This window comes from Pongo abelii, chromosome 11, assembly GCF_028885655.2.
Source record: "Pongo abelii isolate AG06213 chromosome 11, NHGRI_mPonAbe1-v2.0_pri, whole genome shotgun sequence".
Classification (NCBI taxonomy): Eukaryota; Metazoa; Chordata; class Mammalia; order Primates; family Hominidae; genus Pongo; species Pongo abelii.
The window spans coordinates 104,956,274-104,983,435 of record NC_071996.2 but is presented as its reverse complement, the minus strand read 5'-3'; the positions used below and the strand labels follow the sequence as shown (position 1 = coordinate 104,983,435).

General features: G+C 39.6%; 2 protein-coding genes across 7 annotated transcripts in view; both read left to right on the top strand.

The window, feature by feature from the left end:
• The window catches only part of ALS2 (alsin Rho guanine nucleotide exchange factor ALS2), an 81,948-nt gene extending 67,185 nt beyond the window's left edge, over window positions 1-14,763 (top strand). For all 4 annotated transcript variants that reach the window (XM_024243234.3, XM_054549665.2, XM_024243233.3 and 1 more), the window contains 9 exons: window positions 4,190-4,307; window positions 5,250-5,407; window positions 7,297-7,419; window positions 8,272-8,448; window positions 9,848-9,893; window positions 10,112-10,173; window positions 10,708-10,857; window positions 11,093-11,189; window positions 13,419-14,763. In XM_024243234.3, coding sequence (XP_024099002.1) covers window positions 4,190-4,307; window positions 5,250-5,407; window positions 7,297-7,419; window positions 8,272-8,448; window positions 9,848-9,893; window positions 10,112-10,173; window positions 10,708-10,857; window positions 11,093-11,189; window positions 13,419-13,457 — 970 coding nt within the window. In that variant the 3' untranslated portion in view covers window positions 13,458-14,763. The remainder of the gene's footprint in view (window positions 1-4,189; window positions 4,308-5,249; window positions 5,408-7,296; window positions 7,420-8,271; window positions 8,449-9,847; window positions 9,894-10,111; window positions 10,174-10,707; window positions 10,858-11,092; window positions 11,190-13,418) is intronic.
• An 848-nt stretch (window positions 14,764-15,611) lies between these two features.
• MPP4 (MAGUK p55 scaffold protein 4) overlaps window positions 15,612-27,162 on the top strand; it is a 56,368-nt gene continuing 44,817 nt past the window's right edge. For 2 of the 3 annotated variants that reach the window (XM_063712964.1, XM_002812745.6), the window contains exons 1-3: window positions 21,193-21,901; window positions 22,746-22,867; window positions 25,518-25,595. In XM_063712964.1, the coding sequence (XP_063569034.1) occupies window positions 21,823-21,901; window positions 22,746-22,867; window positions 25,518-25,595 (279 nt within the window). In that variant the 5' untranslated portion in view covers window positions 21,193-21,822. Of the gene's footprint in view, window positions 16,937-21,192; window positions 21,902-22,745; window positions 22,868-25,517; window positions 25,596-27,162 lie in introns of those variants that run through there. The other variant, XM_063712963.1, reaches the window with a different exon arrangement.

Here is a 27,162-nt window from a genome sequence, read left to right as displayed (position 1 = left end):
CCTCAGCTAGAACTCAGTGCAGCCTGAAACGTGAAAGCAAGTACTGTGGTGCAGACAGACAGGGATACAGAAAAAATCCCTCTGGTTCTGGCTCAAGGAGTGACAAAGGGACTCCTAAAATTCAGAGTGGTTGATATATACTCAGTTTTCTTTCTGTCTTTTTTCTCTATTATCTCATGCCCAAGCCTCCAGGACCTTCTGCGGCAGTAATGGCAGCAGCTGGAGCAGGCATGAACAGGAAACTTGCAAAAGTCAAAACTCTTGAGAGAGTGGAATCTTCTTCCCCCTTTGGTGGCTCCTTAGGTCAAGAGAAAGCCAAGCCCCAACCCCATTGCATTTTTGGCTTTGTTCTATGTTCTCCCACCATCTGTCCCTAGATGTGGCACAATCACGGAAGTGGACAGTTTTTGGCCAGAGGACCTAAAAAGGGGTGCGTGAGAACCAGAAAATACTGGGGATGTGATGGAGAGAAGAGCTCTGGGAAACAAGCCCATAAAGTTGTTTGTGAACTCCTGGGCTCACCCTAGACCTGCACATGTATGAATTTGATCCTAATTAGTACCAAAGAGTTTGAGAACCAAGCTCATAGGTTGATCACTCAGGTCCCGGAGTAGTCATTAAGTTGTACACTCACAGAACAAACCCAGGAAGGTTGCAAAGGCTTTGAGAAGTGAACTGGCATTGGCACCATGGCCCACAAGAGACTAAAGCAAAAATATCTGCTGTTTTAGGATTCTCAATATCACTTACACATTCAGTGATTTGCTGGAAGAATTCACAAGACTCAGCATATAGTTGTACTCACAAGTAAGATTGCAGCAACATGGTAGGGACACACAACCAGATCATAAGGGAAAAAGACACAGGTAGAGTCTGGAGGAATCCATGTGTAAGCTTTCCATGATCGCTCCTTTCTGGGATGAGTCACACACAACACGGTTTTCCCTGCAGCAAAATGCAGCGACATGTGTCTCATGTTTCTGCCCAGGGAAGCACACTACAGACTCAGTGCCCAGGGTTTATATTGGGGGCGGGTCACATAGGCACCCTGTGCCTGGCAGTTGCCAAATTCCACAGTCCCAGCTTACAGGAAAGCAGATGTTCACCATAAATCACATTGTTAATCTAAGGACAGCAAAACACCTTTGTCAGTATATGGAACTTTTACGAAGCTTAATTCCCAAGTGCCAGCCAAGGGTCAACCTTATAAGCAGGTTCTTTTTAATTTTATTTCATTTTTATAAATAGAGACAGGGTCTTGCTATATTATCCAGGCTGGTCTCGAACTCCTGGCCTCAAGAAATCCTCCTGCCTTCAGTCTCACAAAGTGGTGGGATTGCAGGCGTGAGCTACCACACCTAGCTCAGGTCCTTCTAAAGATAACAGTTTCAAGCCTGCTATGTTTACTGTTTTATGAATGTCAACATTCTCCATAGGATAGAAACAAGACCCAGAGTTTTATAATGCTCAAAATATCCAAGACATTAACCAAAATTACTCAGCAGTGAAAGAACCATGAAAATCTCAATTTATTTCAGGAAAGAGAATCAATAAATATCAACAGATGACATAGATGTTGAAGTTGTCTGACAAGAACTTTAAAGCAACTATTATAAAATACTCACATGTGCAATCACAAACACCCTTGAAATAAATATTAGAACAAATGTATCAGCAAAGAAACAGAAGGTATAAAGAAGAGCCAAATCAAAATTTTGGGGTTGAAAATTGCACTAACCAAAATCACTTATTGTATGAACTCAGTGGCAGAATAGAGATGGCAGTGGAAGAGTCAGTGAACCTGAAGATAGATCAGTATGGATTATCAAATCTAAACAATTGAGAGAAAAAACATGAAAAAATAAAAAAGTGAACATAGCCTCAAGGACTTGTGGCTCTAAATTTGTTTCCTTAGAATTCCAGAAGAAAAGGAGAAAGAATGGGCTGGGCATGGTGGCACGCACCTGTAATCCCAGCACTTTGGGAGGCCGAGGCAGGCAGATCACCTGAGATCAGGAGTTCGAGACCAGCCTGGCCAACATAGCGAAACCCCGTATCTACTAAAAATACAAAATTAGCCCAGGCGTGGTGGCACATGCCTGTAATCCCAACTATTTAGGAGGCTGAGGCAGGAGAATCACTGGAACTCGGGAGGCAGAGGTTGCAGTGAGCCGAGATAGCGCCATTGCACTCCAGCCTGGGCAAAAATAGCAAAACTCCATCTCAAAAAAAAAAAAAAACAAAAGGAGAAAGAATGAGGGATGGAACATTTTGTGAAGGAAATAATGGTTGAAAACTTCTCAAGTTTAGTAAAAAGACATGAAACCTATAGATTCAAGTAGCTGAACAAACTCCATCTTGGGAAAAACCACAGATAACCATGTATAGACACATATTAAAATTCATGGACAAAGATCTTGAAAGCAACTAGAGTGAAATAATGGGAAATCAGCAATTCAAATGACTGCATATTTCTCATTAGAAACCTTGGAAGCCAGAAGGAAGTGGCCCAACGTTTTCAAAATACTGAAAGAAAAGTTACAGACGTACTTGTTCATTTCTCTCTTTTTCTCCTTTTTAAAATTTTCTTTTTCACCTTCTTTTCTTTTCTCCTGCTTTTCTCCATCTGCCTTTCTTCTTTAACTTGACCAGTAACTCCCACAAGCATTGCTTAGCATTTGGACCTAAAGAATTTACTAATCCCTGCAGCAAAACTTCCTAATTAACTATGACTTTCTTGAGTTTAAGTCTAGATAATAGTTTGTTTGAGCTGTGCCTTCGTTGTTAAAATATCAAGGAGCATACTTTAATCTGTGTGTGTAACTACATACAGTTAATTTTTAAACGAGTTTTATGCTGGTCTTCATTTCCACATGTCAGTTGCTTTCTAAAAGGAGTTGAAGAAAAATTGAGCAAGTGTCCATTTATTCAGAATGTAAATGTTTGTTCTGAATAATTAAATGTTCTAGTTTGCTAAAAGTTACCAAATTCTTTAAATAAATTACCAATATTCAAATAATTTTAATATACTAAAGTATAGTTACATAGAAATTAAATTCCAGAGGTTGAAAGATAATTCAGGAACTTTAAACATTTCACAGTCAAATCTAACAAATACTAATTGTTATTCTAGCCTGGAGAGATTAGTTTAGAGTCTATCTAATTGAGTATCCCCAAAATTGATACTTAAAGAAAACCATAGTATAATTTTTGCTTGCTTGAAATTCGTGTGTGTGTTTCAAGAAATTAAATGTAGAAAGAAGTGATTTTTTTTCTATATTTGGGATAAATAGGAATTGATTTTAGTATTTCATTCATGAAGTTCATAATTGTTACCTTCTACTCTATCAGTAGAAGAAATGGAAACTCCCAGAATTGATGAAAGCCATTGACTGCCCCTTGTGCGTGATACACATGGTCAGCTTAGTACAGGCTGTCAGTTCGACCTTAAGACTTTAGCCCTTCAGTTAACCTGGGTTAACTGTTGTTAGGTGTTTCTGAGAAGTGAAAATGAATGAACTCTTTATATAAAATTATGTTGCTACCACAAAGATCTTATGTGTTTATCTAAAATCTCTAATAATAATGATTATGCACAGTTTTCAGTTTCTCATTGGTTGTCATCTAATGATAGAACACTGTTACCAAATTTTCAGTTGATTACTAGTGTGTGTTTTCTCTTAGCCTCTTCATCCAGTTTCTGTTTACCCGTTATGTGCTTACATTGTCACCTGTTGGAGTGTCATTATCTCCTTGCTTCTTAACCTCGTTTTCATTTCTTCCTTTGCCCTTTGACTTATTTCCCTTTTTCCTTAACTCCCTTCCCTCTTTTATTCCTTTTATTCCATTTTTCTGTTGTCACCAACGGGTCTATCACCTTCAAGCTAATATTGTATTTATCTTCAAGCTAATGTCATATTATTTCCAACACCATGGTTTAGACTGGAGTAGAATCTTCATTAATTTATTGTAGTTGGTACAAAGTAACACTACCTGATTTTTTGAATGAATATTATGTAAACTGAGTACCTAATAGCAAGATCGTGATGATTTCTGAGTTCGTTGGATTTAGTACTATGTTGGATGCTCCACTTTGACTGGAGCTAGTGATTGTGTTTCATGTGAGTATTTACACGTATCCGGCTTTCTTGATGTGAAATACAATAGACTTTTCTTTCCCTTTTTATAGTCCAGAAATATTAAGTCGTTCACAGACTCAGACACTAGAGAGTTTGGAATTCATTCCACAGCATGTTGGTGCCTTCTCTGTGGAGAAATATGATGACATCAGGAAATATTTAATAAAGGTAAACGAGTAAAAATTACATTGGTCTTGTGAATTAATAATTCACCTACCACAATATATCATTCAGATAGACTCACAGCTTAATGTTATTCTAATCCTGTTTTTGCATCCTGTGCATTTCTTTTGTTAATTATCAAACTACCAAGATTACATTTCTACCTAAAGATTGTCTCATTATTATGATAGAACTTTTTAAAGTTTTTTAGGGCATGCAAGGGGGTTCTTAAGAAGTAAGATTAGAGTTTTAAATTGCTTTTTGTTAATAACATTAGCAAACTAGAGATTGTGTAAGTAAAGCATGCTGCCTCACCCCTGGATAGGCTCTTTGCTTCCTTGGAAACCTTGTAAGACCAGCTACAATTTAAAGTGTGATGTATATTGATGGGAAGTGCAGGAAGGAGTATTCTGAGAAGTCAGGGGAACTGAAGGATGACTGTTTCAGAGTATCATCAACAGTCAGTGTTTAGTTTTCTCCAAGGTAACATTTTTTATCAAGTTTAAAGTATATTTGAATCTTTTTAAAATTTTGTATTCTTTTTTTTTTTTTTAAGAGATGGGGGTTCTCACTGTGTTGCTCAGGCTGGCCTCAAACTCCTGAGCTCAATCGATCCTCCTGCCTCAGCCTGCCTAGTAGCTGGGACTATAGGCATGAGCTACCACATCCCGCAGAATCTTTCTTTTGTGGTATTCCATATCAGTACTTCCAAAGCTATTTGCCCAAAATGTTAAGGAGATTCTTTGATCGAGATTAGGAACTCCAGCTTCATATAATTGGGGTAGATAGTACTTTCAAAAAAATTAAAGTATTTGAATATTCCTGGTCCCAAAATTGACTCTTGACATTTTGACAATTGTTTGTCATTTATGAAGTTGTTTCTTATTGATGGATTGTTTCTGCTGTTAATGCACATCAACTGACTTCATTGATTCTCTTCCTACTCAGGCCTGTGACACTCCTCTGCACCCCCTGGGCAGGCTTGTGGAGACACTGGTTGCAGTGTATAGAATGACATACGTGGGCGTAGGAGCCAACCGCAGGTTATTGCAGGAGGCTGTAAAGGAGATTAAGTCCTATCTTAAGCGAATTTTCCAGCTGGTGAGGTAAGAGAGCTTTTCACTAAAGTCTGCAGGCTATGGAATACTATTTTATACCAATGCTTGGGTAGTTTCACCCTGAATCATCAAGAAAATAGTTTTATGCCACAGTCCTTTAATAGATTAAGTAAAACATGTTTTAAATGTATGTGTAAGCTATAAGCATAAAAAAGATGAACCTTAGCTATTGTTATTTATTTATTTTTATGTCTTATTAAGTAAAGCTAAAATAAATGTTTGGAGTTTTTAAATTCTAATTTTGGTATGAAGTATAGTAGTCGTCTTATTTAGATTCAGTCTCTAGGCAAAATCATGTATCTAAAACCCAACCACAGGGTAGATAAAATTTAATATAAAGTTTTGTCCTTGAGTTTTTTTGTCTTGTCCTTTGGCAACAGTATCACATATGTTCATTTATTTAACAAATATTTATGGAGCATTTCTATGTAATAGCCATCATTCTAGGCTCTCAAGGGATTTATCAGTGAACAAAGACAAACAGTCTTTGCTGTCATGGAGCTTACATTCTAATGGGGGAAAAGAGTAAACATAAAAAATATATGTAGTATGTCAGATAGTGATTAGCACTATGGAGAAAAATAAAGGGAAAGAGTACTAGATGTGAGATGCTATTATTTTAAAGAGGAGGTCAGAGCAGGCTGACTAATACGGTGGTGGTATTTGAGCAGAGACTCGAAGAAGGCAATTAAATGAGACAGTAAGCATCTTTGGGAAGAGAGTTTCAGGCAACAAACAGATTTAAGCTTGTGAGATATAAGATCTTTTACTGAGTTGAAGCCAACAAGTAAATACTATAGTGAGATAATTATACAAAAGTTTGTAAATTTCTCCCAGAACTTCCGTATATTGTTTGCCTCAACATTGGAAATGTTTCAGGTTTTGAGGGAGAAGTGTGATCTATTAAAAAGATCACTAGCCTGGGCTAGCTCTGACATTAGCTAGATGAGTATAATGAAAATAAGTGTCCTGACCTTTTTTAGTTTTTTCAACTATACAGTTAGGGCAGATGGAGGTGCAAGATGTAAGTCTACAAAAATAGAGAAGACTGCATATTGCCTTTAAAGGGCCAAAATTTAAGTCCGTAAAAATAAGAGAAAATAAACTTATTTATGGTAGAGTCCGCTAGCATACAGGAAGTCAGAGATAAAATCTATGGCAGAACTCAAAGCCCAGGAAAAAAAATTCCTCACCAATTTATCCCCTTGATCATTTGAAAAATTAATTTTCAGCAACTTTTAAAAACACATTTTTAAATTTTATGTTGAGTACAGAGGGAAATAATAGACACTGAGGACTCTAAAATGGGGGAGTGTGTGTGGGAGGGTGAGGGTTGAAAACTTATTGATAGGATACAGTGTTCACTGTTCAGGTGATGGGTACACCAGAAGCCCAGACTTTACCACTACCTGATATATCCATGCAACACAACTGCATATGTGCCCCCTGAATCTATAAAAATAAAATAAAACTTTACGTTGTGTCTTCTATAATTAATCATTTTTTCCCTTAATGTTGGACATTTAATTTCTGTTGGTGTTTGCTTATATTCTAGAAGAGTGGTCCTTGCTCAGAGTTAATATAAATTGACCTCAGATGAGATTTGCCAGTAAGGAACACATATCTCATATAGATCGGAATTTTCCATTCCTTAGTAACTAGACAGAAGAAAATCATAGCACGTGAAGATTTTGTAGTGGTATTATTCATTAGCTGCATTCTTAATTTTATCCTGTTAGAAACATCAGTTTTCTCAGGGAACTAAAATACTTAGTTGATAATAAAGCTTGCTTTCATAGCTAATGGAAATGTGTTTTTATGCTTTTCAACCCCCCTAGAGGTATAATTGTATAATTATATTTTTTATTCTTCCTTAGGTTCTTATTTCCTGAGCTGCCTGAAGAAGGCAGCACAATTCCTCTCTCTGCTCCTCTGCCAACCGAAAGGAAGTCTTTTTGCACTGGGAAGTCAGATTCCCGATCTGAATCACCAGAGCCAGGGTAAATGGAGTTGTGTGGGGACAGTGAAGAAAGGGAATGGTGACTAGATGATCTTACTCAGAGTCCCAGGGAGAAAGTGTGTTCTCTAGATCTATTTCCTCATTTCTAAAATGATATGGTTGGGGCCGGGAGGGTTGGGGCCAGCCACAGTGGCTCACACCTGTAATCCCACACTTTGGGAGGCTGAGGTGGGAGGATTGCTTGATCTTAGGAGTTCAAGAGCAGCCTGGGAAACATAGGGAGACCCCATCTCTACAAAAATAAAAAAAATTAGCAGGGCATGGTGGCACACACCTACGGGCTCAGCTACTTGGGAGGCTGAGATGAGAGGATCACTTGGGCCTGGGAGGTTAAAGGCTGCAGTGAGCTGTGACTGCACCATTGCTCTCCAGCCTGAGTGACAAAGTGAGACCTGTCTCAAAAAAAAAAAAAAAAAAGAAAAATGTAGCTGGGTAGGTGCCCCTTCTGAGGTCCCTCTTAGGTCTCTCAAGTACTATTAGCCATACCCCAGGAAAAAGCAACCACAGATGATCTGAGCACAAAGGCTGCTTAGCAAAGGAAGTAATACCACACTGTCCTAGAATAACCTCAGAGAAATCAGCCTCAAAATGGAAACAAAGTAGGTCTTCAGTGAGATTTTTAATTCATGAAAAGAATTCAGTTTCCTCTAAGACAAAATTATAGATAATGTCCTCATATCAACTCCATATGTAAAGAGCAGAGTAATATTATAACTTCTTTAAAACTTCCCATCTCTACTTTTGACTCTTTGAAACTGAAGCTCTATCTTGGATTCTGTATTCAGTTTTAATATGAAAAATGCTCCTTTCCTCCCACTCCATTATTTTGTAGTTATGTAGTAACGAGTTCTGGATTATTGCTTCCTGTGCTGCTACCTCGGCTCTACCCACCGCTGTTTATGCTTTATGCTTTGGATAATGATCGCGAGGAAGACATTTACTGGGAATGTGTCCTTCGACTAAATAAGCAGCCAGATATTGCTCTCCTGGGCTTTCTTGGGGTGCAGAGGTAAGTGTAGTAGTTACAAGTGCAACCAAATGGTTTTAATTTAAAATGCAAACTGCATTATTGGAAATTTGGCGCTTTGATATCTAATTATATATATGGCTTGTAATTATTTACTTTTTTGCATACGTCTTATTTAACAAAATAGTGATAGTTAATAATCTATTTCTGAGAATATTTGGAGATGAGTATGAAACCTGATTCTTTGGAATGTGTTTTTTATTATGTTTTCATATATATAGTAATATATATTTATTATATATTAGTAATGTATTTTATATATTATGTATAGTAATATATAATATATATTTTTATATATACATATATATAGTAAGTGTGAGCTATTTTGCCTGGTATTTTATAGCTCTTTAGAGCAGAATACATATCTTTGGCCTTCTTCCTTCTCTTCTTTTCTTTCCTCCCTCTCCATTTGCAATTTTTAAGTTAAAGGTTTTGAAGTGGTTTTTTTTTTTGAAAGAGAGTTTCGCTCTGTCATGCAGGCAGGAGTGCAATGGTGCAATCTCAGCGCACTGCAGCCTCCACCTCCCAGGTTCAAGCAATTCTCATGCCCCAGCCTCCAGCCTCCCAAGTAGCTGGGATTACAGGCGTGCGGCACCATGCTCAGCTAATTTTTGTATTTTTAGTATAGATGGAGTTTTGACATGTTGGCCAGGCTGGTCTCGAACTCTTTGCCTCAAGTGATCTGCTCGCCTTGGCCTCCCAACATGCTGGGATTACAGGTGTGAGCCACTGTGCCCAGCCCTGCTGTTTTTATTAGAAGGCATTATTGCTCGTTATCCAGGTAATACTAAATTATTATGTTTTCTTTCTAGGGCAGTGATAAAGCTGATTCCACCTCCCCAATCTCTATTTGTGCTACCAAGAAAAGTGAATAAGCCTCAATTTTTTTTTTTTGAGATGGAGTCTTGCTTTGTTGCCCTGGCTGGAGTGCAGTGGCACAATCTTGGCTTGCTGCAACCTCCACCTCCCAGGTTCAAGTGATTCTCGTGCCTCAGCCTCCTAACTAGCTGGGATTACAGGCCTGTGTCAGTGCACCCAGCTAATTTTTGTATTTTCTTATTTTTGTGCTTTTTAAAATTTTGTGCTTTAATTGTTTTCAGTGGAATAATTCAGTAGTAGAAATGAGATAAAACTGAGTGAAGGAAAAATATTTGGTAATATCTGTAATGTGTAGGATTATTGGGATATAGAATGACAGATCCCTTAGGGAGATGATAAAAACTCTTAAATCACTTCTGGAATGTTTATAAAAACTTAACCTATTGTGGAGCAGTTCTTTTTAATGGGGACAGGGAAGCCAATATAGCAGTCAATGATTTTTATGGGATTTTATCTACCATAAGTAACAACTTATATTAATAATTTATGGATTCCATTATAGGAAATTTTGGCCAGCAACCTTGTCAATCCTTGGAGAGAGTAAAAAGGTATAGTAGATTTTCTTTTCCTCAGCAAATATGCTTTTCTGTAATGAAAAGGATTTGAGATAGCAGAACTTTTTCATTTTACTTTGATAGAACAGTACCCAAGCTTGTGTTTGCATCTGTTATTACCAAAGACCTGCACTCTGACATCAATATCATTTATTTCTGTTGTTGTTGCAGAAAATAGTTTTCCTGCTTGACCTTCACTGTCTTTTTTGCAGGTTTTGCCAACCACGAAAGATGCTTGTTTTGCCTCAGCAGTAGAATGTCTGCAGCAGATCAGGTAATCTCTGATTTGTTGAAAAGCCACACAAATCAAAGTAGTGCTTGGTCTATTAAGATATTATTAATATGATCTTATCTTTACCTAAGCCTGAAGCATCCCCATTCTATATGCTGTTGGTGTCAAACTCAACCTGGAAATCAGAAATCAGAATGAGACCCTTGGTTATCTTTTACTCTAAAATGACCTTGCATTTTCAAAAGTAGTGGAGAGCCACGCCAGAAATTTATCCATATAATCACATCTTTAGCCAATTGGAAATTAACCAAATTTCTCATTCAGAAAAGAGCATATATTAGGAGAATGAGATTTCACATGGGTAAAAGGAAACAATTTATGAATCGTAGACAGTTGGAGGCTACTTTTCTTATAGCACCATGGGAGTACAAAGTCATCCTTTCCAACGACTCATAAGGCCTAAGTGTCCAGGTTAAGGCATGTGAACCCTAGGAGGGAATATTGTCAAAAAAGCATGATCAAATGGCTTTATTAAGAAAATGATAGAATGTCTTTTTGTCGTTGTTTCTGTAACAGCACAACATTTACTCCATCCGACAAACTTAAGGTCATCCAGCAGACTTTTGAGGAGATCTCTCAGAGTGTCCTGGCATCACTCCAGGAAGACTTCTTGTGGTCCATGGATGACTTGTTTCCTGTTTTCTTATATGTGGTGCTACGGGCCAGGTAACTGTTTTATGACTTTATTATTAGTGAGTCGTTATTTTTAAAAGTCTGCTGCTTGCGTTTTCTGAACTGACAACAGGAGTATGCTCTTCCACTAGAAAAAAATCGATTAACCCATTCCACTGTGGCATTACCTTTTTATTGAGCTGTTCTTTCTTTTTCTCATCAACTAGATTCAAAAGGAGAATGGACATGTAAGTGAAAATAACTCAGCATCTTTTTCTCTTCGGGGCAGGATTAGGAATTTAGGCTCTGAGGTACACCTCATTGAGGATCTAATGGACCCCTATCTTCAGCATGGGGAACAGGGTATAATGTTCACCACCTTGAAGGTGAGTGTAGGTATTATTTAATACTTTTTTATCTTCATATCTGTCTTTCATTTACCATATTATAAATGCCATTAACCACTTTTTTTTGTATAAAAGTTTAATGCAAACTTAAATGCCTTTAGAGCACATTTTGTTCTACACTTTAAAACATTATATAGTATATTAAAGTAGGATAAGCCAGTTGTTCCTCAAAATACTAAAGCAAATTCTTTATTATCTAATCCTCCTTGTAAATTGATCAAACTGTTATAAATGCTTACATTTATATAAATAATTGTAACTCTAAAAAAGAAACAGAAAGGATTCTTAGTGTCCAAGAAAGTTTCCAGCAGGAGTGCTATTTAATGGAACAGGGTAAAACACAGAAGGCAGTATGTAAATAACGAATTTGAATTCCATCTTCTTTCTTTGCCTTGTATTTACTGTAACCAATAGATTACAAATGAGCTTCTTTGATCTGGGTGGCCTGGAGAGATTGTTAGAAGTCATTTGTTTCCCGCCTTGATTTTTCTTGGAATTTGGAAGAATCACTCTAAAGTTTATTGAAAGAACAGCAGATAGAAAGTGCAAAAACGCTTGTGAAAAATGAGAAAGAATAGACCTACTCTTCCAGTTAGTAAAATTTATAAAATTATAATAATGAAGATAAAATAGTATGTGACTGTCACAGGAATACACAATTACCTAAATAGAAGGGATAGCTCCCATATAAACACATCATAATAAAAACTTCACATGAAAGTGGAAACACCAAACCAAAATGGAAAAGAGGAATTATTTAACAAATGGTAAAACAAAGTATTGGATAGCTTATTAGCAGTTTTGGAGGGAGGGTAGAATAGCAAATTATATAGATGCTTTGGGGTTTAAATATAGAGAAAGGAAGAGAGAAGGAAAGACAGGTAAATTAAAATAAGAAAAATAACTAGAATTCAATGTCAGGTTTCTGGCCTAGGTTAACTTTTTAAACTTTTCAACTAAAATACCATTAACGCTTCTTTTTTTTGAGACAGAGTCTCACTCTGTCACCCAGGCTGGAGGGCAGTGGTGCGATCTCAACTCACTGCAACCTCCACTTCCCAGGTTCAAGTGATTCTGCTGCCTCAGCCTCCCAAGTAGTTGGGATTACAAGTGCCTGCCACCATGCCTGGCTAATTTTTGTATTTTTATTAGAGATGGGGTTTCACCAGGTTGGCCAGGCTGGTCACGACCTCCTGACCGCAGATGATCCACCCGCCTAGGCCTCCCAAAACGCTGGGATTACAGGCGTGAGCTACTGCACCCGGCCTACCATTAACACTTCTATTAAATAAACTGAAAAGGGGGAGAAACTGGGGAAAATATTGGCCACAGATGACTTAGATTATTAGTGTTTACATTATTTGAAGAGTATCTCTAAACAGATCACCAAAGAGGAAACTGAACTAGTAGTTTACATGTAGAAAAATACTCAACCTCACTGAAAATCATAGTACTGCAGATTTAAATAAGGTCCATTTTGTGCTGTTAAATTAGCAAGAATGTTTTAAAATTACTGGTGGGGTTATAATGAAGTCATTATTCCCACATTGCTGATAATGGAGTAAGTAGCCATTACCCTTTTGGAAAGCAATTGTTACTAACATAGATATCAACAACATCAAAAAATGTGGAGTTTGACTCAATGGTTCTACTCCTGGGGATTTATCCTAAGAAACTAAAGAATGGAAAATGTTACATGTTATCTGGATGTGCTATTCATTGGGGTATGAGTAATTCCCATACCTGGAAACTCATAATTCAGGGTGCTTCTTAAAAATGCATTCCTGGATGACTCCCCAGGTCTGCAATGATGCTTAATCTGTATATTTATTAATCATACTAGGTGATTCTAATTAGAGTTGTACCTTTTAATGATTGGTATACTCTAAATGTCTAATCAGTAATGGCAAATTGTGGTGTCTCTGCGTGGTGAAGAATATTAGATAGCTTGTAAAAAAAAACTTTGTTTGTTTTAGAATAAGATGGGAAATGAAAAAATTTTGTCTATACTAATTACAAGTAGGCAAAAGACAGCCACTAGATAGGGGAACTAGAAGGGAACAGGGAAAAGTGAAATCAGTTAAATCTGTTGGGCCATCAACTGAATTTGTTCATAAGGGATTTTGTTTCTTTAGTCCCATATGCATTGCTCTCTTTATGTAATTTCTTTAAAAGTGAATTTGAAATTATTTTGAACTTTTTTTCCAGGCATGTTACTACCAGATTCAGCGTGAGAAGCTTAACTAGGCTGCATAACAGCTTGAAAACTGGATTATCTACTACAGAGTGTTATAACACCATCTGGAGTCTTCCTGTAGTGGCAAAAAAGAACAGTGTTGAAATTGGAAAGGACTTTGTGTTATTTAGGTTGTTAGAATGAGCCTTACTAATAATAAGAGCCCTGAGCCCAGAAAAAAGGACGGTATAGTTTAAAGGGAGGATTGAAAAGGAGGTAAAAAAATCAGATTAGACCAGTTCTTGGCCTATGATAAGTTCCAAAAATACCATTCATCTACTATTTGAAAAAAGAAGAGGATATCCCTTCCTGCAGTAAAGGGTATGTCAGCTACTTGAAGTTGTAAGAAAAGCTTCCAGTAGAGCTTCTTATATTAAAGAAGTTGATGGATATTTTTGAATTTCTGGTTTGCCTGAATCCACCTGCAGTTACCCTGATCCCTTTGCAAGAACCAGATCATACTTGAAACTATAGTGGCCACACTCTGCCTTCCTGAGTCCCTTCCAGTCATGTGTGCATCATGTCTCTTTGCCAAGGGAGGGGAGAAAGGAACTTTTAAACTGCAGTTTTAACTTTTTCTAAGCTTTTTCTTGATGGGAGAGGTTCTGTGCAAAACTACCACATTCTGTCCCCAAAATGTGGAATGCATCCAAATAGGAGTCTTCTGTATCTTAACTTAAAAGAACATAGGAATTTTGTTTTTGGTTTCTTTATCATGCTACGGAGAGTGAATAGTGAATACACTGGAATTCAGACACCGACTCTGAGCTGCTAGGAACCTCATTTGTCCATGTGCAAACGCTGTATTCCGAGGCCTGTGAATGGCAGCCGGAGGAGGTTTTGCATGCAGGCTGTGTTTTCGAGCAGGACTAACAATTGGGAAATAAGCAAAAAACTGCATCGATCCCCAGCCTGGTGTTGTTCTTCCCTATACTTCACACTGAACTCAGGATGGGAAGAAGAAGGAAACAAGCTTTGGCTTTTTCCATCTCAAAAGTATTGTGGCACCTCAACATTTCAGTGTTTTGCTTTTTAAAAAATGCCCTATTGTAAGTTGTTGGTTTATACTGTATAAGTAACACTAGTAGCTGTTTTAAATAACATAGGTGCTCTTCCTCATCTCATCTCCTACACCGTGGTGAGCATACAGAGTGTCCTGATTTGTGTTAAGTGACTGAGAAGATGTTAATTACTTTTGAAAAAGGATCATGGTTTTTGCTCTACTTTATAATCAAGACAAGTGTTTATTAAAATACTGTTTTGGAATGTTGGCTGTAATGTAACAGCAATTTTCATAATAAAAGGCATTCATCTTTATGTGGTTGTTTTATGATTGTAGAAGAAATGAACAGGGCAGCCTAAAAGATTAAAGGAAACCCAGACTTAGTATTTCTTTAGCCCACATTGTAATCCATGCCTCTAAGTATTGGCCTCAGAAGTCCCTCTGGGGTTTTAGAAATCTCTCTCTTTAAAATAAACGTAAACCAATAGTTATAGCACCCTTTCTAGCAAAGAGCAAATTAACTTTCTTACCCCAATAACCCAAGGACGCGGGTCTCAAAAGAAATCTATTATTTCTTTGAATAAAAAGCATATTTTGATAGTTACTCGTTATTTTTTTTCCTCCTAAACAGATTGAGGGAAGGGAAGGTGAGGCTTTAAAATTCTACTTAGAAACGTTAGATATTAATTATCTCCCAGTTGTAATGTTTTCTCAAGAGGCCTTTCCATCTTGTTGCTGCCTCTACCAGAATGTGCCTGTCCACTGTTGGAAGGGGACCAACCCTTAAAGATCCGTTTATGTTAAATACTTTGCATTTACATTGGAGATTGTTTTGAGTTTCTGAACAAACACATAAATAACCACATTTGCCTGGTAAAGCCAAATTTACAGAATTTCTGACTCTGGGCGGGGGTGGATAATATGTGGAAATGGACAAACAAAAACTTTGAGACAAATTGACCCATTGAGAAGATTTCCAATGATGATAGGCTGTCTCAGTTCTAAGAAAAGCTATGTTACAATTTGTCCTTTTACTGGAGTCTTGAATGAAACTGTTCAGTTACTTTGGATTCTTCCTACTATATGCTTTTCAGATAGCATATTAAAATTATAAATGTTGAAGTGTATTGGAAGAAAAACCCTAAATCTCCAGGCCAGACAAATTGACCCATTGAGAAGATTTCCAATGATGATAGGCTGTCTCAGTTCTAAGAAAAGCTATGTTACAATTGGTCCTTTTACTGGAGTCTTGAATGAAACTGTTCAGTTACTTTGGATTCTTCCTACTATATGCTTTTCAGATAGCATATTAAAATTATAAATGTTGAAGTGTATTGGAAGAAAAACCCTAAATCTCCAGGCCAATGTTTGTAAATAGAAGTCCCCGGCACTCCTGCAGCAGTTTACAATGGTCATTCACATGCATAATGAATGCTTACAGCAGCCCAAGGATGCAGGTGTTATTCCCATTTCCCCCCATTTTTCAGACAAGCAGTGACCAAGATTTGCTCACTGCCAGAGCTGGGACTCCAGCCTAGAACTTCCCTACTCCTTACTTCCCTAGAAGTCCAGTGCTTTTTGCTACTACAGCTGCCAGAGATGTCATTTCATAGCTGGTTATGTATTGAAAGTTCCTAAAAGTGAGTTAAAAATGAAAATCTTATTGAAATCAAGTGCTTTTCACAAAATATGCTGTACTCAAATATATCACATTCCCAGCTTGTGTTTTCATCTATGATGGAGAGATGAGGAAAGCCACGTGATTAATGTGGGTAGAAGGGCTGATGACCCTCTGATAATTGCCATTTGGTCTCTACCTTTTGCCTTTTTGTCGGCAATACCTTCCTCTCCTTTCCGCAATATCCCCTTCCAAATGCTCTCCCCACTGAGTACTCCCTGCAGTATTAAGTTTTCAGATAAAGAAGTAGCTCCTATCTGAGATAGAAAACGCTATTTGTTAAGTTCAGAACAGTGGCTTGGGAGGGGATTGACCAGAAGGTACTGTTTTTGATGGGCTTCTATTATTAGCTGAACAGTCTTCAGTTGTTTTCTCACCATAACATGAGAGATTTAATAAGGTTAGTAGGTTATTGGCTTATTTCCGGTCCTGCCACATTTTTTTCTTTCATTAAAAATGCTATCTTCTGTTGTGGAATGTCTGTTATCTTGAAATAATCAACAAAAATATTAGTGTTTTTCTGCTGTTAACTATGTGTTGGCAATTTGAGAGAAAATACTAGAATGTAGGTTTGAAAATGATACAAATTAGACTTCAGTTCAAGGAATACTTAAGAAGATTTGTGGCAGGAAAGGCTTGTGAGTAATTTAGTTGTTAGGCTGGGTTAGGCATCTGTGGATTACATCAAAGAGGATGTGCAGAGATTTTATCGGGAGCAGTGAGGTGACTTTGGCAGCTAACAGGCCACTAGTATCCTACTAAAGCTTTTGTCTGGATAGGAGCAACATTGCATGTTTACAGTCTTGCAGGTAAGAGACCTTGGCAAATAATCCTCAGTTACCAGAAGATGTATCCATAACTGCCCAGCTTGCCTGTCAGTTTTTAATAGCTAAAGATATAAATCTGGGTAATCTAACTCAAATGGCTTAGTTTCATTTTAACTCAAATGATATGGGGAATTTTATGATCTTGAAAGAGCAGGTTTTGCTTTGAGAAGCCATTTCTTCAGTATGGAATAATGAGTTGTCAGGAAGATTGAGTACAATGGGCATTTGCCCTGGTCCTAATCAATGGCATTTGGACCCAGAGGGAGCCAGCTATTTTCGTAAGGGCCATTTCTCATCATTAAGTTTTCAAGTGCTTTTTTAGAGTTTGTCTAGTAAAAAGCATTATTTTGAAAAACAAGCATAGTAAGGGTAGGGGGTTGTGGCATTTAATAATACATTTTAAAAAGCTAATGAAAATACTGATTTTTAAAACAAGATTTAGGACAAATTCCTTAGGCGTAAGTCACACTAATGCATCTTCTGAGTCAAGAACTGGCTATCCTCTGTGTGTACTGAATCTGGAATTGCATGTGGTAGGGTGCTTACTTATTTGCAGTCTCAATCAAGAATTCTCACTCTCAAGATAGCAGAAATAGATAAGTTTCAACTGACAAATTTGGTACAGAAGTCATGGAAAGGAAGGTAAGTCTTTTGCCAGGCATCATGCCAGGCATCAGCATCTTTCAGGACTAAGGAAACAAAAGAGGAAAACTCGATTTTACTACATGTTAACTCTACTGAATACCTCCTTGAATGTCAGATTCCTTATCTGTAAAACAAAGGTTTTGCATTTGATTATCTCTAAGATCCCCTTCTGCCCCTAGTTTTAAAGTTTAATAGGGAAAGAGGTTTAAGTCAGGATACCAGGCCAGGGAGGAAAGGAAGGGAGGGCACAGGCCTCTGGAGTTCAGCTGCCTCCCCCATCAGGATTGAAGTCCCAGCTGCTGGCCACTGCCTTGAGGGAGGTATCAGCCTTCTACTTCTGGATCTTGGCCTCTCCTTGTTCCACCCCTTCCCAACAACAACTGAACATACCGAGTGCTTGCTATGGCCCAAGCACTGTTGCAGGTGAAGCTGCAGCATGAACAAGATAAGCAACATGTCTGCTCCCCCGGCCCTCTGCAGACTTTACACCTGCAGGAGACAGACACTGAGCGAGCCAATGGATACGAGAACTGGGAAAATGGGAAGTGCTATGAGGGCAATAAGTTGCAATTGTTTTCTTAGCTACCTGGAGGGAGGGAAAATCATTTTCTGGAAGTTTTTTTCCATGAGTTTTGTCTTAGCTTTGGCTGCCATAACAAAATACCATAGACAGTGGCTTAAACAACAGAAATGTATTTTCTCATACAGTTCTGGATGCTGGAAGTTGAAGATTGGGATGCCAGCATGGTTGGGTTCTTGCGAGGGTTCTCTTCCTGGCTTTCAGATGGCCACATTTTCACTGTGCCATCATCTGGCAGGGAGAGAGAGAACACATGAACTCTGGTGGCTCTTACCCACACGCTAATGACATCATGAGGCCTCTACCTCATGACCTTGACTAAACCCAGTTACCTCCCAAAAGCCCCATCTTCAAATACCATCAACACTGGGATTAGGGCTTCAACATCTGAATTGGGGGTGGGGACACAACATTCAGTCCACAGTAAATTTGTCATAGGAACCTGAAGATGACCAGCCAAGCACAGTTTTTAGAATTTACATAAGTTGTAGATTACTGTAATTACTGTTTTTGCCTCTGTGGCTGAGAAACTTTGGGTCAAAATGAGCCTTTTAGAATGTACGAATTAGTTATCTAGGTAGCCCTGAAGTTGGCTCTAGATTTATTAGAAGCTATTTTAACCATTGCATTCACTCAAGAAACCACCGCCTATCTGTGAAGCACAGTCTATCTGTAAAGCTCCCTCACAATAAAATCTCAGAAATTTGTAGTCTGTAGTGTGTGCCCCCAACTGCTGAATGGGTAGGCCTAGCTCAGCACAGTCATTCGGGCATTAAATATGGTAGAAATGTGGTCCACCTTATGACGGGCAAACAACAGTTGGCTTGTTTAATCTGCACTGCTTCGCCAAGGACGTGTGATTTGTGAGATGCTGGAGGGGAATCAATTTTAAGAGTCAGCCTGAGTGTCAGCCTCATCTGTCTGCTCTGACTTTTGTCTGCTCTCTGGCAGGCACTCCGTCTCCCTTTTCAATTTTCTACCCTGGAAGTGCTTCCGTCCCGGGAGGAAGATGAATCAGATATGCAGCTGTGATGCTAAATGATTCAATAGAGGCAAAAACGCAGAACAGAGGAAAATGCATGGTTTAATCTGACTCAGTTGCAAGTGGGCAGGGTAGGTGATGGAGGGCAAGTCAAAAGCATAACGATGTCAAACTTTGGTAGAACCTAGCAAACTAGAAGACTTCGGGGTGTTTGGAAAGGAATGTGTACGGGAAAGTTGTCTAAAATGCTGTAACTGCTTTCTGTGTTGCTCTTCTCACTGCCTTAGAATTTAGAGTCAAAATAATAATGATCTTTTCTTCTTTTTGATAGCCTTCCTGGCTTCAACCCACAATCTGTCTAGATTCTAGACAGTGGTTCTCAACCCCATCAGAGTCAATACTCCAGCCTTAGATTCTAGACAGTGGTTCTCAACCCCATCAGAGTCAATACTCCAGCCTTAGATTCTAGACAGTGGTTCTCAACCCCATCAGAGTCAATACTCCAGCCTTAGATTCTAGACAGTGGTTCTCAACCCCATCAGGGTCAATACTCCAGCCTTAGATTCTAGACAGTGGTTCTCAACCCCATCAGGGTCAATACTCCAGCCTTAGATTCTAGACAGTGGTTCTCAACCCCATCAGAGTCAATACTCCAGCCTTTAACAACTAATTTGAAGTGTTCCTTTTATAACAAAAACCTTAATTTATTCTTTATTGTCCTACTATAACAATGTTGTTTATCCCTACCCCCACCGCATACCCCTTGGCCGTTACCATTTTGGTGCACTCTGGGCCCACTCCAGCTGCTAGCCCCTCCACTTCCTATCTGAAGGTATACATGTTGCATGCTGGAAGAGTCAGAAATAATGCTCTCTGGGAAGAGCTCTCAACCTGTTGGCTCTCAACAGGGGCCAAGAGAATGAGGGTATTTATATCCCAATATTGCCATTGCTGTATGAAAACCCACATGTTGCCATTGGTGTATAAATACCCTCACTCCCTTGGCCCCTGTTCCCCTGTGGGATTAAGCTCTAGTTGCCCACAGTGGTTACTTCTTGATAACAACCTATTACTGGCTTTTTCCCCTTCCCCACCTCAATACCCTACTCCCCATTGTATATTAAACCTGTGCAAAAGTGTCTTGTGTTTATATGTAAAGAAAAGTTGGTGTCTAGATTCAGATAACTACAGGTTTTTTTGTTTTTCAGTGACATGAAAGTTCAGTGGGACATTTGAAAGTTATACAGGGCATGAGGCGATTCTTCACTGTGTAGGGCAACTTGTGGAAAACTTTGCTTAAAGAGCAGTAGGCATGTTTTCTTTGCCCATGTTTTCTTAATCCCTTCCTCTCCTACCCTGCTGGCTGAAATGTAGATGTGATGGCTGGAGCTGCAGCTGCCATCTTGGAGCAGGTAGACAGAACCATACTATACCCTAGGGTGGCAGAGCAGTAGGCGGAAGGAACCTATTCCCTGAGGACTTCATGGAGCAAGGCTGCCCTATTAGCCCTGGATTCTGTCTGTCTCTGAACTTTAACATAAACAAGATATAAACTACTCTGCTAAGCCAAAATTATTCTGGGTTTCTACTTCTTGAAACTGAATCTACCTAAAGCAATATCAAAAATAAACATTAAAATAAGCATTTCAAACTAGTTTTCAAAGGCTGGTATTAAATCTGATAGGGTTAAGAAAACTGTCTAGGCCAGGTGCTATGGCTCACACCTATAATACCAGCACTTAGAGAAGCCGAGGTGGGAAGATTGCCCAGAAGTTGGAGAGCAGCCTGGGCAACATAGTGAGACCCCATCTCTACAAGAAGTTAAAAATTACCCGGGTGTGGTGGCACATGCCTATGAACCCAGATACTCGAGAGGCTGAGGTGGGAGGATCATTTGAACCTAAGAGGTCGAGGGTGCATGATCATGAGCCATGATCATGCCACTACACTCCAGCCTGAGCAACAGAGTGAGACCCTGTCTCAAAAAAAAAAAAAAAAAAAAAAAAAGGGAAAAAGAAAACTGTCTAGACTCTATACAGATTGTAGGATTGAGCCAGGAAAGCACTCTAGAAACAAAACAAAAAAACAGATCGTAACAGTATTGTCTCTAAATTCTAAGAGTGTGCCTCAGTAATAACCCATAATTCTTCCAATTGTGACCAGACCAGCTAGTTCTTCTATGAAGAACTATAAGGTGCAGTGAGAGGAAATGGGGCACCTGAGTGGAGCTGGTCCACAGAAGACTTTTCTGAGCTCTAATGATGGGTAAAGTCAACGGGGTAAAGAGGTGGAAGATAAATAAATATAATATTTGTCATTTACTTTTAAAAAGTGGGTAGGTGTGGTTTCCAGGAAATCAATTCTTCTCAAAGGCTAAAAAAATTGTTTAAAACATGGAGTTAGGGGGAGCATTTTATGCAATAGTCATTTTCTCTTTCACACCGCTGGTGATGGTTAAGAGTAGGCACCACGGGGGAAGACTGTGTTTCATTTGATGTGTGTCCCAGTGTGTAGCACAGGGCCTGGCTTGCTGAGGAAATGCTGTTGAAAATATATTCCAGTGTGCTGAGAGCTGGTGGCCAGTGGGACTGAGTGAGCTGTGTGCCATGTATTGACCCACTTCCTAGTCCTGAATTCCTTTTAGAAGCTCCGGCAGGGAGGATGATACAGTCAGACAAAGGAGCAGATCCACCAGACAAGAAAGACATGAAGCTTTCTACAGCCACCAACCCGCAGAATGGTATGTGTCACCAGGGCTCCTTTTCTAGACCGGAAAGTAATATCACCTCTGACATGTGATCAAATGAATGGGCAGAAATCCTGGCAGACTTACTGTGATCCCTGTGAGGATCGTGTACATTTTTGGTTGCACTACTGCCCTACCAGTGATAACTTTAAGAGCAAATTTCAAGCCAGGAAGGAAATAAACGGACGTGGTGGATTCAAAACCTTTTTTTTCCTTACCTGACAATGTTTTATGTAAAACTTAGAACTTCTTAAGTTGTTCACATTCAGAATATCACTGCAGCACTATGAAAATACTGTAAAAATAGAATATTCACTAGAATCTGTTTAGACCCTTTAATCAGGAGAATACTGAGCTTTGCATTAAAAATCTATTGGGAGTTAGAATTTTTCAATATCACTCTCAATAAGAATTTTTTGAGAGGATGAAATGACTCTTATGTTTGAGTTAGAGAAAGAAGATACAGAACACGACTAGATAATTTCGGGATAAACGACAGGCTGGTAAGATGGGGAAGGGGAGAGCAATCATTTTCCTTTCATGACATCTTACATCTACACATCACCATCTATTATTTTACTCAGTGTTGAGAACAACACTATGACAAAGCTAGCACATTCTCATCTTGGGCAAAGAAACTGGGTTTCGGATAGTTATGTGACTTTGTGACGTTCACAAAGTAAGAGATGGAACAGGGCTTGAAGCCAGATCTCTTGGCCTGAAATCCAGTGTCATTTCCACTCCTGGTGAGACCCCATGGCATGCCCCAGCTGTCTGACTTGCCTTTCACATTTACACCCGCACCTGCCACCCCATTTCTGCTCTCTTCCTTTCCTAGGCCTCTCCCAGATCCTGAGGCTTGTGCTGCAAGAGCTGAGTCTGTTCTACAGCAGAGACGTGAATGGAGTGTGTCTCTTGTACAATCTCCTCCACTCGCCGTGGCTTCAGGCTCTGCTAAAGGTGAGTGCTGCTTTGCTCTGAAGCCTTTGCTTGCTGAAGGGGTTGTGGGGAGTGTGTAGAAAATGACTGTTTCAGTCCATTCAGGCTGGATAGCTGAATAGTTTATAAACAACAGAAATTGATATCTCACAGTTCGGGAGGCCAGGAAGTCCAAAATCCAGTCGGCAGCAGATTCAGTGTCTTTTGAGGGCTCCCTCTCTGGTTCATAAATGGTACCTTCTTGCTATGTCCTCACATAGTGGAAGGGGCTAGCCAGCTCTCTGGGGTCTCTTGTATAAGGGCGTTAATTCCCTATTCATGAGGGCAGAGCCCTGATGACCTATCGGCTCCCAAAGACCTTACCTTTTTTTTTTTTTTTTTTTTTTTTTTTTTTTTTTTTTTTGAGACAGAGTCTCACTCTGTTGCCCAGGCTGGAATGCGCTGGCCTGACCTCAACTCACTGCAACCTCCGCCTCCCGGCTTCAAGCAATTCTCCTGCCTCAGCCTCCTGAGTAGCTGGGATTACAGGCACCCACCAACACACTTGGCTAATTTTTGTAGTTTTAATAGAGATGGGGTTTCACCATGTTGGCCAGGCTGGTCTCAAACTCCTGACCTCAGGTGATCCGTCAAGCTCAGCTTCCCAAAGTGCTAGGATTACAGCCAGCCTTACCTTTTAATATCATCACCTTGGGATGAGGATTTTAACATATGCATTTTGGAAGTACGCATTCAGATCATAGCAACTACTTACCCAATGGTGTCATTTATCAACTGGTAGGAAATTTCAACTTGGAAAAAGTTCTTAGAAGGCACCTCTCAGAGAAGAGCTACACAAACTTCTTAGCTTAGGAAGGAATTAACTTAGGTGGAGAAGAATATGGTAGTCCCTTCCTTTTCTCCCCACAGCTCTTTTTCTTCCAGAGGCCCCCTGGAATCACAAAACAGCCACCACAATGGTCATTGGCAACACTTTATCAGCTGGCTACAACCGTTTGTCCTTGCAGCAACCCTGGATAAATAAAAGTGCTTTAAAAAATTATTCCTCTTTGTTTGTTAAAGTTAGAAAGTAAAATATCTACAGTTCTGTTTAGGTATCCTAAAGTTTCTTATTCTAAAGTTTCTTCTGGCCCAGTGTGATGGCTCATGCCTGTAATCCCAACATTTTGGGAGGCCGAGGCGGGTGGATCACCTGGGGTCAGGAGGTTGAGACCAGCCTGGCCAACATGGCAAAACCCTGTCTCTACTAAAAATACAAAAAATTAGCCATATGCAGTGGCACGCACCTGTAATCTCAGCTACTCTGGAGGCTGAGGCACGAGAATCGCTTAAATCTGGGAGGCAGAGGTTGTAGTGAGCCAAGATTGAGCCACTGCACTCCAGCCTGGGTGACAGAGAGAGACTCCATCTCAAAATAAATAAATAAAATGGAATAAATAAAGTTTATTCTTTTTTAATTTGGCTAAAATTCCATGCACTATACAATAGCATCTAATAGACAGTAGAAAAATAGCATCTACTATCTAGTAGATGCCACTACTATAATTTTGTTGTTCTGAACAAGTGTTATTATTAAGAGAGATCCTTTTGAAGTTATTTTTTGGGATGTGGGTATTTCCTTCACTTAAGTGTGAAATGTGGTCTGTCTTATAGTGCATGTTAATATTATACAATAAAAGTGGCAGCATCTTTGGCATGAACAAAGAAGTACTCCTCACAGCACTTGTTATAAAACACCTGATTTCTATCAGGCATTTTCCCACAGGATCAGCTAAGGTAGGAGTTTTAATTTCATGATGGGCATTGCCTTTGCTCACCACTGCTAGGCCCTTGGTGAGTCATCCAATCAGCCTTCATCACTTCCAGGTAAACTTGAATGCAGGCCCTGAGATAGAGCAGGGAAGCAGCATCGTCACTAATCTGGATAGAAAAGACTGGGGGCTCAGCTGGCCCCTTGGGCCTTATTTCTTTGTCTGTAAGAGAAACTCAATTCCTAAAACAAGATCAAGGGGTGCATTGCAGAGCTAGGCAGGCTTTGGTGTCCTCAGCCCAATCCTAGATCTTGGTATGGAAAAAAATTCCCAAGGGTATGCAGAGATGAAGTTGGAATTTTAAAAAATGAACTTGTACTGGAGAATTAGGAGAGGAATGGGAAACAGCCCCAAAGCACAAAGCAGAGTACAGAGAAGCGTTTGTAGCATGCCCGCCTCTTATTCAGAACCTTCAGTGGCCCTGAGCCACACAGCTCACTTGCTGCACAGGCGCCCAACACAGGGGTCCTCACAGGTGTCTGGTCCTAAAGGGCCTCTCCTTTAAGATGATCCTTTATGCATCATCTACAAATCCCCATTGGTTTCAGCCCCGGACACCCTACCCTCACTCCGTTTAACAAGATTAAAAGTTTGAATTCCTTTTTATTACTGAAATGCTTGGGGAAGATCAATTTCCCAATGGCAGCCAATAATTAAGCTTTTGAAGCATTGGGGCCACCAAACTCAAGTTCATTTCTCTTTGGCAACTAGAGACACAACTTAGTAAACACCAACACACACCATGCTGTGCAGTCATTGGTGCAGTTGCCTGGGGTGTTTCTTCTCTTCAAGAGTCTTAAATCCAAAATGGCAATAGTCATATTATCAATATCAATGCCCCCTCCCTTGTCCTTCTGCAGATTTATGACTGCCTCCAGGAATTTAAAGAAAAGAAACTAGTTCCTGCCACACTACATGCACAGGTGTTATCCTATGAGGTAAGGAGATTTTATTCCACAGGATAGTAGAGCTCTGATGTGGTGCCATTTTATCCACATTGCTAGTTCAAATGAATTAAAGGTTCTAAGGAAAAGTTTTATTGATGACTATGCATCTAATAAATGTTTTTAATTGAACTTTAATATAAGGAAGAACATTGGCTGGATATCTCCCCAAATTAAAACACTCCCCACCACCACCTACATCATTTTTAGCATGTGTCCATTTCTTTCTTTTTTCCTAAATCTTGTACTCTATTTGCCCTTCATAAACAGGGTAATGTTACAGTAATAATTCTCGGATTTATATCTCTAGCCTGGAGATTTCCCTAAATTCCAGTCTCAAATATCCAACTACCTCCTCTCCATCTTACTTGGATGTCTAATGGACTCCTCCAAGTTCACACGTTCCAAACTGAGCTCCCGATCTTCCCCACCTGCCGATCACCCCCACCCACTCTTCTGGGAGCCTTTTCTATTTCAGAAATGACACCTGTGTTCTTGCAGTGCTCAGGCCAGAATCTTAGGGATCATTTTGACTCTCTTTTTCTGATACCTCACACCCAATCAGATAGCAAATCCTCTCAGCTCTACTTTCAAAATATATCCAGGATCTCACCAAAATATATCCAGCATCTCACCAACCCATACCATCATCATCATCTCTTACATAGATAATTGCAAAATTGCCTCCTACCTGGTCTCCTGTGTCCACTCTTGCTCCTCTATAGTCTACTCTCAATGCAGCAACCAAAGATACCCTCTTTGAAAGCAAGTCAAATCATGTCACTTCCTCACTAACACTCAAACCCTTCAAATGACTTCCCATCTCAGAGTAAACACCAAAGTTCTTTTTTTTTTTTTTTTTAATACAGAGTCTTTCTCTGTCACCCAGACTACAGTACAGTGGCATGATCTCTGCTCACTGCAACCTCTGTCTCCTGGGTTCAAGCAATTCTCATGCCTCAGCCTCCCGAGTTGCTAGGACAACAGGAACCCACTACACCTGGCTAATTTCTGTACTTTTGGTAGAGACGGGGTTTCACCATGTTGACCAGGCTGGTCTCAAACTCCTGACACTAAGCCATCCGCCCACCTTGGCCTCCCAAAGTGCTGGGATTACAGGTGTGAGCCACCACACCTGGCCTAAACACCAAAGTTCTTACATAGCTGAACACAATCAAGCTGCTGTTACCTCTTTGACTTCACACTCAATGCTTTCTCCATTCACTCTGCTCCAGCCACATTGACCCCTTGTTGTTGTTTAAATTCATCAGGCCAGGTGCAGTAGCTCATGCCTATAACCCCAGCACTTTGGGAGCCTGAGGCAGGCTGATCACTTGAGCCCAGGAGTTCAAGACCAGCCTGGCCAACATAGCGAAACCCTATCTCTACTAAAAATACAACAACAACAAAAATTAGCTGGGCGTTGTGGTGCATGCCTGTAATCCCAGCTACTTGGGAGACATGAAAATTGCTTGAACCCAGGAAGTAGAGGTTGCAGTGAGCTGAGATTACACCACTGCACTCCAGCCTGGGTGACAGAGTGAGACTGTCTCAAAAAACA